A 20,797-nucleotide genomic window follows, 5' to 3' on the forward strand; every position below is an offset into this window, starting at 1 on the left:
GGTGCTGAGTGATGCTGTGGTGGTGCTGAGTGATGCTGGGGTGGCACTGAGTGATGCTGGGGTGGCGCTGAGTGATAATGTGGTGGTGCTGAGTGATAATGTGGGGTTGCTGAGTGATGCTTGGGTGATGCTGAGTGATGATGTGGTGATGCTGGGGTTGTGCTGAGTGATGCTGGGGTGGTGCTGAGTGATGCTGTGGTGGTGCTGAGTGGTGCTGTGGTGGCGCTGAGTGATGCTCAGGTGGCGCTGAGTGATACTGGGATGGTGCTGAGTGGTGCTTAGTGATGCTGGTGTGGCGCTGAGTGATGCTGGGGTGGCGCTGAGTGATGCTGGGGTGGCGCTGAGTGATGCTGGGGTGGCGCTGAGTGATGCTGGGGTGGTGCTGAGTGCTGCTGAGTGATGCTGTGGTGGTGCTGAGTGGTGCAGTGGTGGTGCTGAGTGATGCTGTGGTGGTGCTGAGTGATGCTGTGGTGGTGCTGAGTGATGCTGGGGTGGTTAACCATTTGGTAGCATTGTAGTGTTACCTTAGCACTGTCAGATGTTCATTTGGACTGTATTATCTGAAGCCTAAGAAGCACTTTGTCTGCCTGCATGAAGTTCCCAAGGCTTTGAAACTACCTCTGGTGTTGAACACAGACCTTCCTATGGGTATCTAATTTCTTTATTTAAAGAGTTTTTCATATAGCGCTGGCAAGTGTATCAGAGCGCTTTAAAAACATTTGATTTTCAAAAATTGTCAAAGGTAGTGTTGGATAAAAATTGGTTACAGAGTGCATTTTTTTTAAGTCACATTAGTTACAGATTAAAAGTTATAGAATAGAGTCTTTTTAAAGTCAAATCACTGCAATTCCTGGAGAGGGATAAACAATTTAGTGAAACTCAAGAAGGAGGTTTCAGTTGGGATTCAGGTTGTATGATGGACTTTAAAGCCTGATGTGCTGATTGAGAAGATATTTTAATTGTCTTTTGTAGCTCACGAAGGAGGGGTTTGAGATTCCACAACAGAGAGGGGCTGTGAAGGACAGAGAGGCGACAGGCAGAGGCCACGCGCGGAGGACCTCAAAGAAAGGGTGGGAGGGGAAACGCGCGGCGGATTTCAAAGGAAGGGTGGGAGGGGGAAACTAGCGACAGGGTGGAGGACGGGCATGAAGTGTCAGCAGCAAGGTGGTGGGAGTGACAGGCCAGCAACAAACGGGGAAAGGACATGCATCAAAGGAAGTGAGGTGGTGGTAGGGACAGTCAAGCAATGAACAGAATGCAGACTCTGAAAAGTAAATACATAAAGTATGTTACACATGCATGTTCAGTGGAAGGAGAGTGGCAGCAGGAAGCAGTACTTGCTTCAAGATCCACAGCAAGGACGAAAACCTGGGTGACTGCAGAGGCAGAGCTGTAAAGATCCGTCTCTGGGAGGCGTCAGCACGTCTGTACTTCCTGACTAGAAAAGCCTACATAAAACATGGCGCGTGCGCTGCTGCTTCTTGATGTAACAGAGAGGGGTCACCTCTGGGCACCACAGGGTGGTAGAAAGGGGGGAAGATGGAGGGAACACAGGACTGACGGGGAGAGGAGCAAGAAGGTACAAATGAAACTAGAACTAATGAGGGGCTGAGATAGTGGACGGAGAGCGGCAGAGGAGAGGGGGGCAGGCAAGTGTAAAAGTGAGAAAGTAAGGCGAGAAAGAGAAACAGTGCGAGGGAAAGAGGAAACCTGCCCCTTTCCTGACAACTACCTGCATTTGAACTGTTAGCCTCTCCAATTACCATACATTTGCACACACAGAATGAAAAAAATAGATGCCAGCATATTTTTGGTGGAGCGGCCGGGCGGTGAATAGGAGGCAATAGAAAGAGACCACCTTATGATGTCATAGAGAGATGCAAGGGTGTGAGCAGAGGGAAGATGACGTGGGGAAGATTTCCAAAGCTAAGAGGCACGAAGGGAGAAAGTGCGGGAGCAGCTGTGATTACACGGGGACGAAGAGCATCCAGCAGATACGGAGACAGAATAGTTTGTGCCAGGGAGAGCACGTGTACGGAGACAGAATAGTGTGTGCAAGGAGAGCACGAGTGTGCACAAGGGACAGCACGAGCGTGCACAAGGGGATGAAGCTAAGGAGTACCAGCCGATGGAGCCATTTAAACACGACGCACCAACATAATTGGAGAAGGAACCGGAAGTAATGGAATGGGTGAAAGGGAATGGAGAGTTCTGCAGTGGGAGAAGATCTGACCAGGAAGTGAGTTGCAGAACTGAATGTGGTTTAAGGAGTTGCAAAGAGTAAGTTTGAAAACTCAACAAGGAGGAAAATCAGTAGTCAAGGCATGCAAAACAGGGTAATATTTTGGTAGGGAATCATGTTGGCATGGCATGTGAGAATATTTAGCAGGTTAACAGGCAACATAACAAGATAAAATAAAAAAACAATTTTAAACAAGTTTAAAAAAACAAGTTAAAACCAGACATGGCCTGGCAGCCGTGAAAGTCAAAGTACGGCCGGTCGGCCGTACTTACGGTGTGTAGCAGTCCACGGTAGTTCTTGGCGTACCCCTTTCAACAATGGCCCACGGTAGGAATTATTTTCTTTAATAAAGATGAATGTCCAGCCAGACTCTAACAATCAGCTGGATACTGATACCGAAAAAAATAAAAGGAGACACGGCCTGGCGGCCGTGAAACTTAAAGTACTGAGTCAGAGCGTGTGTGCAGGGAGAGAGAGGGGATGTGCTGGCGGCTGGGGAGGGGGAGGAGAAATGCGAGTAAGGCTGTGTGCGGGGATAGAGAGGGGCGGTGCTGGCTGCACCAAGCAGGGGAACAGATGGCGATGGCTGGAGATTTGATGCTGTGCACGCGCATTTTAACTCATTGCGCTTGCGCATTGAGCTAAAAGCGCACATGCACTGCATCAAATCGCCAGTCCGGTTAAACTCTGGGAAAGCCCCTATACTCTCGCCAGCTCGAATGCGCAAGCGCATCGGCAGGCGAGACCTAAAAATCCCTCCAGCACCCCTCACCCCCCTTTTTGCGGCCGCAGCGGGGAGGCAAATACGGGGACCAGCACGGGCGGACTAAGTGCTTGCTACGCCACTGCTTCTGCCTCCAAGGAGAGACTCGCCAGGAGGCTGTGACACCTGCCCCCATTCTTGGAGCTGGTCGCTGAGCGCTTCAGGCTCCTGTTGCAGCCCACGCCAGCTGGCCTCCCGCTCTGACAGGCAGGCGGCCACGGCAGCAACAACCCCGCCCACGCAGAGCGCAGCCAGCACTGCATGCGGACCCAGACCTGGTCGGCCCTACCTGGAGCTCCTGAGGTCTCGAGTACCGCCAGCACGGCCATGTTGTCCGTCGCCATCATGGCCCGTTACACCCAGGCTAGTGAAAATGGCCGGATGAGCAGCAGGCAGCGCCCAGGTGTCCTCCTCCTGTTCTGCCTAAACTTGTCCCTACCGGTGGTGCTCGGCGTCAGGAAGAGGCCATACACGCCCTTCCTGACACCTAAATAGCCTTTAATTAACCCACCCTGTTCTGTGCCTGTCCGCAACAAGCACCCCAGGGGAAGACTAGTCTGCCAGCATCACTTGTCCGGTTAGTTCGAAGGAATCGCCTGAAATGTACTCAATTTTCTTCTGACAGGCCTTCAAAATAGGAAAAGAAAAATTTTAAAAAAACTTTTAATTAAAGGACCACAGAGAAGCTGCCAGTGATGCATGTGGAGTCTATTCAGCTCACCCCTTCTCTGTAGTCTTTTGTCTCTCACGCTAGTTGACTAGCGCACCATAACTGTGTAGATTTGTAAATGAACTGCTGTAAGCTGAAATTGTCTCATGACCTCAAAACGACATCAAAGCCTCTACTTAAAAAAAAAACAATAAAAAAAATGTCATCAGTGATTTTTATGTTTGCCCATTTCTCCATGCCTTGGATTCTCATTCTGTGAAATATATACTAATTTTACTGCCGAGATCACCTGGGCAGTGGGTCACCTCAGATGCATCGGGTTGCACTTTCAGGAGCGCACATTCAGAGAATTCACACTGGGAGCAAAAGGGTGAGAAAAGACAGTCTGGAGCCCAGCACTGAGACAACAGGATGCTTGTTTGCCTGACACTTTGCACATGATATACCGACTTGTGACTGCATGGGTTGGCATCTACCTGCGTTTTAATTATGCACAAGCCTGCAGCTAACTGTATGTCAATTAAACTGTATATGGTCCAATCTCCAGTGTTTGTTGTGCCTTAGACAATATACAGACCACACACACACACAGTGGTCCTTGTCCATGTCTTACTAGATCGTTTATCTCTCCTGTGTCTATTTTGTGGCTCCTGGTGCTGGCTTCTCAATTGTTAAGGTATATTGTCGATGGTAGGCCATCAGAAGGGGTTTAAGCCTTAAGATGAGGCACCGGATTCTCAAAGTTCTTACAGCAAATACTTTGCTTGCTGCCTTTCAACCTAAGTGAAAGTAACATTCTGAATCCCTACTGGTGGCATTGGATTAAGAGCGTTGATATTTACATAAGTGCCCTGGGCTTTGCGAATGTCAAGTGCTTAAGAAGCTTGCTGATTTGCTGTAAGTGGCTATGCTCAAGACATTGTTTAAGTTTGAGGAAGGCACTAGGAAATGTTTGCTGGCCTTAAACACTGTCTCAAGACATATTTCATGGCTAAGAAGAATGTTGATTACGAGCACTATGTTTCACTCCACCCAACAACAATCTACTGATTCCATTTAAAGGGAACACTTCACACTATATATTTAACTACCTACACAATACTACACATCCCTTAAAATAAAAATAAAACACTATCCCCCATTATTTTATAAGGACAAAAAAACATACAAGCTAAATATTCTCTAACATCTTAGGTTTTCTTATGATTCTTCCAAGTGCACTCATCCTTCCATAGCGACCCCTCTGATTCTCTCTGCCAACCTCCTGTTGAACATTTTCATTCCCCTCACCAGTCGCTTGCACACTACCTTCATTCACAACTCTGCGATTCTCCTCCAGTTCATTGCCATGTGACAATTCCAACCACCAATATCTGTTCACTCCAAGTTTATCCAACCCATCTTCCATGTTTCTCTGTTTATCTTTGCCATATTTGTCAAGAGCAATGCAACTTGTGGCAAATACTTCCATCCCCTATTCTTCCTAACTCTCATCATCATGTTTGGACTTTTGAATTTGCTTTCTTCTTTGGCTACTTTCCTGACTGGTTTCAAATTAACTCATTGACCTTGTTTTTTATATCTACTTCAGTTCACCCATTCTTTAGCATCAAAGTAAGTTTTATTTTTTTCTTGAGAGGCAAAAACGCACTTGCTTACATCTTTAACATCCCAATTCAGTTTCTTGTTTCTTTTCATCCAACCTGGATTCCCCTCTGAATATGGTAACTGGTCACTCATCAATCCAAACAGACTTTCACCTACTGTCTCATGTGGCGTCATACTGTACGACCATATTATCCTCTTTAATTCACCTCGTTCTTTCATGAAAATATAGATACCATTCAGGCTAGCCTCCCACCTCCTTGTGTGGGGAATAACAGATCAGATGTCGCTCTAGGAGTGGTAGAAAACCAGGAAGAGCCGGGCCATGACCCAACCATCATATTGAAGTGTGCTCTCTGAACTCGTTCTTTCCAATCCCCATGGATGATTCCCTGCGTGCCTTAAATGCCTCAAATCAGGTGCCCGTTGGGCCCCGGCCCCTCCTTTATACTTGCCTTGGAGGCAGAGGCTATTAACCCACTCATGAATCAGATTCTGAATACTTTCCTTTCGTCAGCCACAGTATCTACAAAATGGAAACAAGTAAAGGTTATCCTGCTGCTCAAAAAAGCCCAGGCAGACCCCTCTGACCCATCCAACTATAGGCCAATCTCCCTCTTTCCGCCTTCTCTAAACTTCTAGAGAAACATGTGATCCAGCAGCTGTCTTCATACCTCAAAAGGAACTGCCTACTACACCCCAGCCAGTTGGGCTTTCGCCCCAATTACCGTACCGAAACAGCACTAATGAAGGTAGTTGATTCCATCCGACTTGGTCTGGAAGAGGGGAACAGGGCGCTGTTGGTCCTGTTAGACCCATCGGCTTCTTTCGATACGATCTCGCACCACATTCTCCTGAATGGTCTCTACTCGATTGGCTTTAGGGGGTTGACATCGAAATGGCTGGCATTTTTCCTCGAGGGGAGAGGACAGCAGGTAAGGTGCCATCCCTACTCGGCCACGTCTCACAAGCTGAAGGCGGTGTCCCGCAGGGCTCTAACCTGAACCCGACTTTGTTTAATATATACCTTTCACCTCTGGCCACTTTGGTAGAATCCTCAGGGGCAAAAATTGTGACACCCAGCTGCTGTTCACATGGAAGAACAACGAGCCCTGCCCAGGCAAGTTAATTAGTACTTGCCTTTCATCTGTATTTGGGTGGCTGGCCGTGAAGCAGCTGATAGACAGAGCTGCTTTTCTTTGGTGTGGATGCAGAAACACTGTTGCAGTCTTTCTGTCCACCAGATGCCCCCACCCCGCCATCAAAAATCAGGTGGTGAAAAACTTGGGCTTTATATTTGATAATCAGCTACTATTCCATACCCATGTAAATTTGGTAGTGGGCACTTGCTTTGCCCTGTTGCGTCCTCTTCTGAAGTTTTTGTTTCTTCTGTCTTTGGTGGCCAGAGAAAAGGTGATTCACGCCCTGATCATATCTCCTCTTGATTATGGGAACAGCCTTTACCTGGGCATGCCCAGGTATCTGATGGACAGGCTTCAGCTGTTCCAGAATGCAAGGGCCCAAACTATCTTCGAGCTCCCCCGTGATGCTTACGTGTCAGGCCTTTTGAGGAGTTTCCACTGGCTTCCTGTAAGGAATATATATATTTTTTTAAGACACTACTTGTGACTCAGAAAGCCTTATACGGAATGGGCCCTGGCTACCTAAAACCCAGGATCTTGTTCTATGCCCCACAGAAAAATCTACGTTCTTCGAATCTCTTCCTAGCCAGTACTCCACTTATTAAAAAGGCCAGGTCAGGGGGAAAGGCCCTTTACTTCCTGGGCCAGTCCCTCTGGAACAAACTACCTCTTACCCTTAGAAGAATTAAGTCTATGCCCGTGTTCCGGAAGAAGCTGAATACGTGGCTTTTCTCCAGCCCATAATCTCCTCCCTTGCCCCCTCTAATGCCTTTCGGCATCCGGCGCCAGGACACTCCGTGGAGTAGCACTGTAGCTTTATAAATACCCCTACATAGACATAGACATTCATAATCCAAATTTTTCTTTCCCTTGCTTGCCAACTGTATTATTCCTTTCCCTACTCTATTTGCCCTTTTGACAACAAAATATCCACATCGATGATATAACACAGTAAATTTCTGTTCTATGCCAGCAAACTTGACAAATGTCTTCATTAGCACTACGTAAGCTCCAGAGGGGTTATTTGAGGGGGCTGGCAGTCCCAGACCAGACATATGGAAATATTATTGGGCAGAACAATTAATTACAGTCAATGACTGGGTGTTCTAAATAAATCCTGAAGTGTGGCCTAGATTCTGAGGAAAACATGCTTGATACATCTGCTCGATCCATTGGCACACTTGTCAGTTTTTACTGCCAGGCTTGGATGCGTTCCAAAGACTTCTCTAGATAAGTCAATACCACGCTTATTGACATGCCCCTTGATGTGACACACATAGGCTGCCTCGTTCTCAGAATGCTTCAAAAACAGCAGAGCTACAACTTGTTTGCTGGACCTGGCGTCTATGGAGATGCAATGTCATCAATGGCACAACACTGTTAGCAGCAACAAACTTCAAAGCTGATCCAAATGCCCCTTCAAATGTAAGTCTCCTGGACTGAAGATCTTGCAGTGTAATTCTCCGACAGATACCTCCCTCTTAGTGGTAGACCTTTTGCCCTGCTAAGCAGAGGGGCCGTGGAGGCGATGCCTCTAAAAGAAAAGGCACTGAATTCTACTCCCTTTACTCCTTGTTGCTCAAGAAGGATGGAGGCCCATTCTCCACCCTCATTGGCAAATTCAGGATGCTATCCCTGTGCAACGTACTTGGAGGCTCTCAATTAGAGTGTTTGGTGTAATTGGACCACCAGAATGCCTGTTTTTTTCTACCAGTCCTCCCCGCCCAGAACACAGACGTGGGGTCTCAGTACTATCAGATCACGGCCCTGCAATTTAGTCCTTTTCTTTCTGCTCCAGTCCAGGTTTTGCAGAGAGTCGGTGCACCGAATGCCAGTGCACCAGCCGTGTAACGCCAGAGCTCCAGGAAGCTGCCGCTGCCCCCCCTGCTCCGGCTCCTGCCCCTGCCCCTGCCGAACTGGGCTTCACAGACTGCAGCGGGAGATCAAAGTGTTGACCGCTTTGGAGGTCACGGCCCGCGACTCTCCTGGCGGCTGCGGGAAATCACAAGTGCTACCACCTGAACTTTGAAGCTACGGCCGGCGACTTCCCATCTTCGTGGCCCCGCTGTTCCCGCCCTTGGCAGGGCATTATGGTGAGCGGAGCTCAGCGGACACTGTGAGGCGAGGGAGGCAAGTGGGCGCTTCTGTCACCGGAGTGAGGAGGAGAGAGGAGGAGGCCTTGGACAGGCACGAAGTGGTGAGTCACCGGCGGCCTGACAGGAGGTTTTGGGGTACCAACAACAGGCCTACAGCGCTACACAGCGGGTTGAGCCAGGAGACAGGTGGGGGGGCCACTACCTGTCAAGTTCCTGCATCTGCTACCATGCGCATTCTTGGTCGCTTGCCGCTCTCCTGTGTCCTCTTCGTTTGTTACTCGACCTGTATAGCTCTGTGTAGTTCTGCGTTAGTCCTCGGATCCTATCCACTCCCGAGCACCCGCACCAGCCTCTCCGCACCAGCCCCCCTGCAGCTCCCCTACAGCCCGTTGTACCAGGAATACCAGGAACACCAGGAATACTGTGGATCATTAGCTTATATGCGAAACAATAGAGCAAAGAGCAGAGAGCGGGCAACTGTTTAAAACCTTCACAGCGGGGCTCTTTAGCTTTCCCATCACTTCCACTTCACCGTCTTAACTGGTGTTAACCGGGCATAAGGATAGTGGCAGCAACCTCACTTTAACGCCACTATAACAGAAAGCAAGCACCAGCACTAAATAGAATACAGCGAACTGCAGACAGCAACCTGTTAAAGAATAGTTAAAGAGAGCTAAAGCAATAAAGTCAACGAAGCCCGTAAAATACCAAAAAGATATCAAAGACATTAAAGACTGGTTAAGCCTACTGCAGCCCTAACTTAGTAGGATACCGGAAGACTGGTCTGAGCACGTGGGCAAGCGAGCAATAGCAGAAGAGATCTTTGCCAAAGCAGCTAGCGACAAACGATACGCAAACCTGCGACATACAGACCAAAGAAGGTCCGGCAGAACAAGAGAGGCTTTGCCATCCAAATCAAAGAGCAGAAAAGGCAAGAAAAAAAATCTCGGAGTTGTGCAAAGTGTAGAACCATCATTAGTTACGCTGGACCATCGACAGTGTGAGACTGCATCACGGCCAGAACACAGCAGGGATATAAACTCCAGTCAACCGAAGATCTACACAAAATTCAATTTCCTAAGGTACCCAGGGTCACCCCTCTTCTCAAACACCTCAACCCTAAAAGGTCTGCAATCTCCGCTGTTACCGTGGCAGTCCCAAACCTCCATCCAAAACTCAGCGCGTAAAGAACACAGCGAAGTAGAAAGGGTATTAGATTAATCACCACACCAAACCCGAACCTCGCCACAGCCTCAATGGACACAAGTGCCAGTAATTCCTCCTCCGGCAGGCGAGCCAGGGGACTTAGGACCTTCCCCAACAAAAATCAGCCCTCAAGAGCTTCCTACTACGGAACATAAGCTATATGAGACCCCCACATATCTACCAAAATTAGATGCTAGGGATAAGGACGGGGGCTTTAACAAAACAAAGGCTGAGAGTGACACCAAAGGAGCGGTGAGGAGAATGGACTTTGATCAAGTCAACACTACCAATGATACTCTCAGAAATATCATCTTGTCCAGTAATCATAGTACCCCCATCAAAAGAATGGACTCTTCAAGCGAAAAATCACTTTCAACTATGCCACCCCTTGACCAAGGATGCTTACTTGAACAAATTGGAGGAAAAGGAGTGGGACCACACAAGAATGGGAAGAACTGCTTGCAACCTATTCACCAAAACATGATAAAGAAAAGGAAAAGGAACAGGAACGAAGTGAGGTCACAACCATAGAACCCTCTGAGAATAAATACCCCGCAGAACAACCTGAAAAAGGCGCAGAAAAGCTTGCGCAATAAAATAATGAAAATGCCGGGGTTTGGGCGTCACAGCTAAACACAATACAATTGGCTGTTAACTCACTGCAATTTCAATCTAAGAAAATGGAAATCCAACTAACAGTATTGAACACACTGGCAGTTTTTACCGCCGGTATCGACAAAAAAATTTGGGAAACTTGAATGGATTAATAACAAGAGCCCAATCCAACTCCCAACTCAGATGCAATTGCGATCAGGTCATCGATAAATTATCGACTTTGCCCTCAATTCTAAGCAGCCTGGTCAAGGATATCAAAAGTGTAACAGCAGGGAAAAAAGCAAAACGCCAAGGCGATTCCAGCAACTCAGAGGGACCATCTAACGCCCAAGTAACCAGCAATACGCATAGAGGAAATGTCAAGGCAGGTACAGAGGGAAAGGGAAGTCCCAGATATGGGGGATCTCCAAAACTGAATGCAAAGAAGCGCCGCCAACTAAAAAGGAAGGGGCGTTACCAAAAGCCCCCTCCAAGCGCAACAGCTTTTTCCCCCATTTTCTCAGATCAATCCAACAAACGTGAGAATTACTCAGCTGATGTAATCATTGCAAAACAAACACAACTGGCAACAAATACCTCTAATCATTTAGGAATCAAGAAGAAGCCGTACACCAGGTAGTGCAACTAGGGTACATGGAGAAATGGGAGAAGATAACGGTAAAAGTATCACATATAGGGCTAGCAAGGATCGTAAAGAAGAGGGAAAACAAGTTTTCACCATCACTCCTCACAACAATCCTGGATAACGGCCATAACAAACAGCAATTACAATGCCAAGACTCGATGAGAGAAACACGGGTTCTACACATTAACCCAGTGCCCTCATATGATCCAAGGGAAGAGGTGTGCACTGCAAAAGCCCAAAAGGTATCTAACACAAATCACCAAAACATTAACATCAATTTGACCTCAAACAACGGGGCTAGTTGAGAATCTTGGGGGACGACAGTTAAGTCAGGAGGGTCAAATCTGGAGCCATTGCCGGAAGAATCTAAAGGGCCTATCATACATCCCAATGAAAGATCCTGCTGGAGACTCCCAGTCAGAGAGGCACAGCACGAAGGACAAGTTACAAAACAATCTTCCCCCACGCCAAGCAAGGATAAGCCTATCCTTAGAACCTCCACGGCCGAACCACCAAGCCTCAAACTGGAAATACAGTCTAAAGAAATAACTGCCAGCATACTCCAATCAGAACTGCCACACACAGCAAATCTACTGCTGACAGCAAATCCAAGAAAACACCAGGCAGCAGAGGTTCTGGTATTTTACCTCCAAGGGACCTCAGGACATATTGAATTGAGGCAACATCCTAAGATTAACAGGGTCATTACTAAGTGAAGGAAGCCCAGCACCAACAACTCATCAACTACACTCAAACTGTGTACTCAGAGGGGCAGATCCCGCCAACAGAGCCCCAACACAGATTGGGATCAACAAAAAATGGCACAATGGGCAGCAGCTATAAAAACCCAAGGCTTGAATAAGGAATCAATATCGCAAACCATCATCTTACGCTCAGAGGAGCACTGGCGCGATGAGCAAGTTCAAAGCCACAGCGGAACAAAGGAATCCCTTCTTAGATTCTGCTCATGGAACATAAAGGGCTTAGCCACAAAAATTGAGGACCCAGACTTCCAGCAATACGTCACAAATGTTGACATAATCTTTCTACAGGAAACCTGGCTTTCGGTTCCGGGGCACATTGAGGGCTTCATTTGCTTTGCGAGTCCAGCAAAAAGGATGGGCAGATACGGCCATTGCTCTGGTGGGTTGGCAACATATGTCTCCTCAACAAGCATACATTCACCAACTCTTATGGATTCATCATCAAACGCTATATTGGGAGTCACAATATCAATCCTTACAGAGGTCGAAGAATTGGAAGTGTGCCTGATTAACTCATATGTACATCCCAAACGGAAGGTGAAAGACTCTACCGAACTTGTAAATCAAGTAGCAAAGTTTGCAACAGTGATGGAAAATCCGAACTTCATTTTGACAGGGGACCTAAATCAGTATCTTATAGGTTTGTCACAAGGAGAGGAAGTTGCTATACAAAATGGAATTCATAATATCTCTACACAAAGTCACCCACCGAATAGAAAGAAGAAGCACTCCAATAGTTGCCTACTCGCAGAACTAGAACATCTAAATCTGCGAGCCTTAAATGGAAGATTCTCGGACGACACTCCACCAGTCAACTCTTACTATTCTCTTACAACAAGCTCCATACTGGACTATACCTTTGTAAGCTTTCCTCTCTTCCCATACATACTCGGGTACAGAATGGGGGATAAGGGCGATAGCGACCATCGCTCACAAGAATTTAAAATAACAGCGACCATAGCTAGATCTATCAGCACAGATATAATTCTGGGGTGCATCTCCATGTCCAATTTCAGAAGGATAAAATGCACAATAAATAATACAAACTCTCAGGCCGAATCAGCAATCCAACTCTTTAACTCGCCAATATTCAGCCCGGATGACAAAATTGACCACTGGGAACAGTTCACGGACAAGCTTTTAGATCAATACGCAGAAACAAAAAACAACTCCCAGAAAGCATGGGAGAAAAATAAAATATCGAAGGACCAGAGACAGCAGATGAAACTCGCCAAAAAATCAATAAACGCTACACTACGCTGGCTGAGAAGATCCCCAGAGAACACCACTGCTCGAGCGTCCTTGAATAAGCAAAGGGCAAAATTAAAAAGTCTGAAATTGAACATCAACAGCAACCTTGAGAATGTGTTTTGGGCAAAACTTTTACACAATACAAACAGCCCTGTTTTAGCTAAGATCGAGGATTGGGCGGATATCCTGTATCCTTTATTTTTGGAAGTCAGGCGGTTAAATAGAATACCGGAATCATGGACAGGCTCAACCATATGCCAATCCACAAAAAAGGTGATAAAGCTGAGGCCAACAACTATCGCCTATAGCTCTAATAGACAATTAAGCAAAATACTTCTTGGGCACTGTATTAGAGGAGCTAACAATCTGGGCGTAGATGAAGTCTACAATACCGCTGAATCAGACCGGCTTCCGCAAAATGGCAAGTACATCCACAAACATCCTCACAATCTCGCTAATAATCGATGCAGCCAAAGCCTCAAAAATACCTTTACATTTATGTTATATTGACTTCAGTGCTGCCTTTGATAACGTGGATAGGGCCAGATTATGGGGAAACCTGGCTCAATGGGGCATACCTCAGCCCACTTTAAACATGCTAAAACTTCTGCAAACGGACACCTGGGTGCAGGTGAAATTAGGTGGCGGCTCACACATCTCCGCAAAGGTTCCCACAACAAAGGGTCTGAAACAGGGCTGAGTTCTTGCCCCAACCCTGTTTAATCTGTTTATGGCTGACCTTCCAAAGGCGCTCAACACCTGCAATTCCCTCTCACCAAGGATTGGAGGGCAAACACTGTCAAATCTCATGTATGCCGATGACGTAGTTTTGCTCAGTCACACGCACGTTGGCCTCCAGAATCTACTGACGGCAATGCAGAACTACGCCTCAGAAAACAGCCTAAAAATAAATCTGAGCAAGACATGGTCAACACTCCCACCCACTACGCCGGCCACACGCTGGATCCCGTCTTCTCATCCAGCAAGCACATCACCTTCAGCCACTCCACCGGACTCCACTGGACCGACCACAGCTGCGTCCACTTCAGCTTCAGAAAAACCACAACCCACCGCCAGCCGCAACAGGTTCCTCACAGGAGCTGGAGCAAGATCACCTCCGACCAGCTCACCACCTCCCTCAGCCAGAACCCACCTGCCAGCACAACGGACCCCAACGAAGCAGCTCGCAACTTCACGCAGTGGCTGACCGCCTGCGCCAACGACCTCGCACCACTGAAGACTCCTCCCAGCAGACCCAGAAGCAAGAAGGCCCCTGGTTCACTGACGAACTCAAGGACTCTAAGAAGACCTGCCGCACCCTCGAGAAAGCCTGGCTCCTCGACCAGACCACTGACAACATGATTGCCCTCAAACACGCCACCCGCAAGCACCACCAGCTCATCCGCACCACCAAGAAGAAATCACTGAAGGAGTGACTCGACAACAACACCCACGACAGCAAGGAACTCTTCAGCATCGTCAAGGAGTTCTCCTACCCCAGCACCGGCAACAACGACATCACTCCTTCACAAGATCTCTGCGACTCCCTTGCCTCGTTCTTCCACCGCAAGATTGCCGACATCCACAAATGTTTCGGCGCACCATCCACGCACCCAACCGTCGAACCAACACACCCCACCGCCACCCTCCGCACCTGGACCACGGTGACCACCGGAGACACAGCATGCACGATGAACACCATCCACTCCGGATCTCCAACCGACCCCTGCCCCCACCACGTCTTCAACAAGGCCGACTCCACCATCGCACCCCAACTCCGGGACGTCATCAACACCTCCTTCAACACCACCACCTTCCCGGAGAGCTGGAAGCATGCCGAGCTCAGCGCCCTACTGAAGAAACCAACAGCGGACCCCACCGACCTCAAAAACTTCCGCCCCATCTCGCTCCTCCCTTTTCCTGCCAAAGTCATCGAGAAGATCGTCAACAGACAGCTTGCCGCCTTCCTCGAGACGAACGGATCCCTCGACCCCTCGCAGTCCGGTTTCAGAGCTAACCACAGCACCGAGACCGCCCTCATCGCAGCCACCGACGACATCCGAGCCATGCTCGACTACGGGGAAGCAGCAGCACTCATCCTCCTGGACCTCGCTGCAGCGTTCGACACTGTCTGCCACCGCACCCTAGTCCAACGCCTCAGTAACACCGGCATCCAAGAGAAGGCACTGGAGTGGATCATCTCATTCCTCGCCAGAAGAACACAGAGAGTCCGCCTCCCCCCGTTTCGATCCGAGGCCACCAAAGTCATCTGCGGCGTCCCGCAAGGATCATCACTCAGCCCCACCCTCTTCAACGTCTACATGAGACCTCTTGCTACCATCGCACGCCAACACAACCTCAACATCATCTCCTACGCCGACGACACCCAGATGATCCTCTCCCTCACCAGAGACCCCGACACCGCCAAAACCAGCCTACACGAAGGGATGAAAGACGTCGCCGAGTGGATGAAGAACAGCCGCCTGAAACTGAACTCAGACAAGATGGAAGTCATCATCCTGGTACCATCACACTCCGCCTGGGACGACTCCTAGTGGCCCCCAGCCCTGGGCACCGCCCCCAAGCCAACAGACCACGCACGCAACCTGGGCTTCATCCTGGACTCCTCCCTCTCGATGACCAGACAAGTCAACGCCGTCTTCTCATCATGCTTTCACACCCTTCGCATGCTTCGCAAGATCTTCCGATGGATTCCGACCGAAACCAGGAAGACGGTCACCCAGGCCCTCGTCACCAGCCGACTGGACTATAGAAACACCCTGTTCGTCGGAACCACAGCCAAGCTACAGAAAAGACTCCAACGCATCCAGAACGCCTCTGCCCGACTCATTCTGGACTTCCCCCGACGCAGCCACATCTCCGGCAACCTGAGGGACCTGCACTGGCTCCTCGTCAACAAGAGGATCCCGTTCAGGCTCCTCACCCACGCACACAAGTCTCTCCACAACCTGGGCCCCAAATACCTCAACGACCTCCTGACCTTCTACACGCCCACCCGCCAGCTACGGTCTACTAGCCTCGCCCTCGCCGCCGTACCACGCATCCGAAGAGCCACCACCGGAGGCAGATCCTTCTCCTACCTGGCGGCCAAGACATGGAACTCCCTCCCCATCCACCTTCGGCTGACCCAGGACCACCTCGCCTTCAGGAGACAACTCAAGACCTGGCTGTTCGAGCAGTAGCGGACCCCTTCCCCCAAGCGCCTTGAGACCCTTCCGGGTGAGTAGCGCGCTATACAAGTGTTATGATTGATTGATTGATTGACATGGACAATATCAATAAACAATAAAAAGAACCTCCAAAAAAGCTGGTTCCTTGGTGGTACAAAACTTGTCCCAGTTTAAGAATACAAGTACCTTGGAGTGACATTTGACAAGGATGGGACGTTTAGACGTCAGAAAGAGGAAGTTAGAAGGAAAGGTTTGCTGATTGCATTAACAATGAAAAATCTTGCAAGCAAACTAATGGGGCCTACCCTGACTCCACTTCTGAAAGTACTCCGGGCCAAATTACTCCCCTCAATTACCTATGGCAGTGAGGCAATGCGGGGAAGAGATGCAAAAGTGTTGGAAAGCTTACAGGTCAAGGCCTATAGAATCTTGTTCAGCCTTCCATCCTACACATTACCGGCTCAAATAAGGCTGGAGTTTGGCCTTCTACGGCAAGGTCTAGCTAGGCATGGCGCGTGTATTATCTGTTTGCACAGGATCAGAAGTGCCACTTCAAATACATTAATTTATCTGCTGTGGCAGGACATACAGCACAGGGAGCAGTGCCAAGCCAGAAGCTACCTACAACTAGCCCTAGAATCTACCCAACTCACAGAACTTTGGAATGCACAAATCGGCTATTCCAATTTCAAGAAACTGGTTTGGAAATCCTTAAAAAAAATCTCTCTGGTGGAAGATAAAGCAACCTTCTCAAACAGATCGCACGCCTGTATGACCCTTGACTCCTATAAAATACTGGCTCCACAATTGTACTTCAACCAGGGCTACTCGAAGTCCATAAAAACAAACTTCTTGAGGCACAGGATGGGAATCCTTCCACGCTCAGAACCTCCCACCATGGCATAGGCCACTAGCACATGAGTCGTACAGGCTGTGCAACACCAAATGAGGCGATATACTACACTTAATCTGCCTATGAAAGGACCTGTGCCAAGCACGGAATCAGCTTTTTAAAGAACCCTTCTGACAGAAAGGCATTATGACCAGGAGACAAGCAGTGTTAGCATGCTTTAATCCAGGAAATACACAATTAAACTGTAGATTGGTCAAATTTCTTATGCTGGCTGAACAAAAAATGCCCAAGTCAGCGGAAACGGAACAAGGCTCAGGCTGCACAATGCTAAAAAGCATATGTTCCTAACCAGACAACGACTAGAACATACTGCTAGAAGTAAAGGGTTAACCTTCACAATAATCGGAGATAACTGGACTAAAACAATCATGATGACCTGCAAAGAATCACATGACTGGACTAAAAATAATACATATTCATTTCATAGTAGTAAGACACAAAAAGTCCCACACAATGCCTACAAATAACTCAGACTTTATAATGGCAAAGACGTTCCCAACAAGGGGTTTTAAAAAATGTTTTTAATTAGATACACATACTGATGAGTTTGTTAATTTATTTCTGTATTTTATGTAACAATTTTGCAATGGTTTTAAGTAACTATGCAGGAAATAAAGAATCAGAATCTGAATCTGCAATTTAGACTGATGACTGCCTAATGTGTTTTCACAAACGTGCTCATAGTCTTTGGACTTTCACCATGGAGGTCAGGAGTCCATATAGTTCTGTAGTTGGACGATTGTCTGGTGAATGCAGGGTCTCAGGGCGCTGGTCATGGAACACCGTTAGTGCACTATAACCCTTACCATGATTTTGACATTAGGCTCCATGCTCTGAAGTCTCATCTCCCACCATGCAGAGACTGATCTTCATAGGGGAGATACTGGATATGAACCGCTTGAAGGGTTTTCCTCCTCATCTAAGAATTCTGGACGTACGTGACATGATTGCGTTGTTTTTTTACTTTAATATGGATCCCAGTTTTGCAACTTCTGTGCCTGCTGTGTCTGAAGACCCCTTGTATCCTGGCCGAACTGCATGCTAGAAGGCGGATAAGGATTCAGTGGTACCTGAAGGCCCTCAAATAGTAGTGGTTCCTACACCAATAGAGCCTCTCAGCTCGAATGCAGATCTTTGAATCAGTCCTCCTTGATCCGCACTGGCCGCTATGCTCCTCGGATCATTTGATGGGTTGTGCATTCAGCTCTCTCCTAAAATGTATTTCAGAAGGTCTCAAATATGTTTTTTACCTGCAATTAATCTACTGTCTAGGCAAATAAAATACATTTTATAGAAATTGTAAATAGTTAAATGGGTGTGCACAAGGACAGTCACTGGTTGGGGATGATGAAATACATCTTATGTATTTTATGTGCAGCAAGGAATCAGGAGTTTTTTTAGACTTAACTACCTAAAAGCTTATGAGTTAACATCTGCATGTATGTAAATACATCCATAGCTAAAAAGGTATGTCTCAGCTTTTTTTGCTGAAGACATAACATGGCCCATTACCTAGATCACTATTCAAGCGTAGTTAATTATGGCCTCGCCCAGGCCAACTTGTTATTTACACAGTTTGACAATTCCTGTGTGAAAAGGTCAATGCAACTATTTTCTACAACATTTCATGATGAATCAGCGCCCACAGTGCGTATGATTAACAAGCTTGCATCATATAACACCATTATTTATTGTACATGTAACAGAATAATCTATTTATCGAAACCCTGTCATGCAGCTACTTTTCAGGATAAAAAGGGCAGTTTTTGTGATCCTAAATCTGAAATTATGGAGCATTTTCCTTCAACAGGTAACTCAGAGTCAGACGGAACCATGGTGGAAGATTCCTTTGTTTGTGTGGGAGCCAGTGCTCTTCGGTACTTGGGATGGAGTCTTCACGTCCTGCACGATCAACATTTTTGGCGTAGTTCTCTTTTTGAGGACTGGGTGGCTGGTGGTAAGTGAGTTGTATTCAGTATTTTTTATAGGCTGCATTTGCTTTTCTAAATGTTAATCTAAGAGACCCACTGCATGAAGAGGGATAGGGAAGTGGAAGTGAGGCGAAGCAGCTATCTCTGCACTGTAACGCGTTGTGAGTTAAGACAAGAAGTGGCTCTGAGGAGAACTGAAAGTAAGGGGAGTAAGAGTTAGGAAGGAGTAGGTCAGGCTTACTGAGTCTTTCTTTTGTTTTCTGTTGTTTTGAGAGAACCTCTCCAGGCTACTCCTGGTTGAGTGTAGATAGGTGCGTGGCTTCTTGCAGATTCCCCAACATGATGTTCTTGAAACTCTTAGTTGCTCTATCAAACGCAGACCTCTGTGATCAGGGGAAGAACGCAGGGTAAAGGCAAAAGGCCTCGATCTGTGACGAGATTAGTGTGCTGCAGTAGTCACCTTAGTATAGCTGGGCCAACCCTATGGCATTGTCTCCTCTGGGGAGCTTCTCTGCCTGTGAACACTTTTGCCTGCCTGTCTGCTACAGAAGCAGCAGCACGTGCAGCTCAGTTCCTGTGCAGTTGCGTTCGGCCTCTTATGCCACTGGGGGCCCACCTGCCTTGCCCTGTAATGAGAAGGTAGGCAGCAACACCTTTTTTTTGTGTCTACCGCCTGAGGAAATGTGAATGGGCAGAGTTGTACAGAATTATCTTCACAGAATTGTACCCTAGAAGGCTTCCTGACAGTCAAAGCTGGCTCGGTGTGCCTTCCGTAACTGACACCAAGCACACCATATACCTTACTTGATGCCTTTTCTTGCTCTAAAGTGGTCTAGACTGGAGAAAGATGAAGAGAGCGTGAGGTGCAGGTTGTGGGGGAAGGGTAAAGCTGGATGTTGGACAAGTGCTCATATAGTACTTCAGGGCCTGCAACTCCTACCAACCAAGACCCAGTTTACATCCTTTGTTGCTTTAATAGGATCTTTCTGTTACTGCTGATGCCACCAAATTGCACTCATCATTGTATAGAGCCTCATAAGCCATTTGAGTACTGCCTCGATGTCCATGCCAAAACAATGCTTAAGTTCCACAGCTCACAAAATTTGAGACCTATGTTTGCTTGTAAAAACTCAACACATTTTGCTTGAACTGCTGTTGCAATACTTATCCAAATTGCTGCTCTTATAGTATCCGACTATATGCCCTTTGACCACCAAATACTTTCTTTCAATGCTTAGCCCTCTGGAACGCCATACCTTTGTCTCAAGTTGACATCCGAAGGTCCAAAAAAAAGCGTGAAGACCCACCTGATCCACCCGATATATAGACTCGACTCCACAAGTCATCTGCATCTGTTCTGCCCCAAATTGTCTGGATCAGCAGATCCAGTAAATAAAATCAGAGGGGGATCAACATAAGTTGTCTTAAAATAGAATTGGTGAGCAATGTTCTCACCTATAAGCACGGCCACATGTTTCAATCTCTGAATAGGAGGCGAGAATGCCTTCCAAATTCAATATTTAATTCAAAGTTTCACTACAGTTGAAGTAAAAAGGACTACTGCTTTCAAAATAAGGTTTATGTTCAAACTCTTAAGAAATCAACGCAATGCCTTACCACTGGTGCCTTTGTGAGAGGTATGTGATACATTGACAGATTCAAACTTTCAAATGGATTTGTAAATAGTTTATTTGAGAAGAGATAAAAAAAAGGATTGTTGCACAGGCATGTTCTTCATATTAATTCTTCGAGATAAAACATATCAATGTATAATGATGATAAG

General features: G+C 47.3%; 1 protein-coding gene across 1 annotated transcript in view; it reads left to right on the plus strand.

Annotated features, from left to right (window-relative positions):
* Nucleotides 1-20,797, plus strand: part of SLC12A8 (solute carrier family 12 member 8) — a 740,719-nt gene that overhangs the window by 416,338 nt on the left and 303,584 nt on the right. The window contains exon 3 of the mRNA XM_086957437.1: nucleotides 18,894-19,040. Coding sequence (XP_086813563.1) covers nucleotides 18,894-19,040 — 147 coding nt within the window. The remainder of the gene's footprint in view (nucleotides 1-18,893; nucleotides 19,041-20,797) is intronic.

The sequence above is a fragment of the Lissotriton vulgaris genome, chromosome 2_1 (assembly GCF_964263255.1).
Source record: "Lissotriton vulgaris chromosome 2_1, aLisVul1.2, whole genome shotgun sequence".
Classification (NCBI taxonomy): domain Eukaryota; kingdom Metazoa; phylum Chordata; class Amphibia; order Caudata; family Salamandridae; genus Lissotriton; species Lissotriton vulgaris.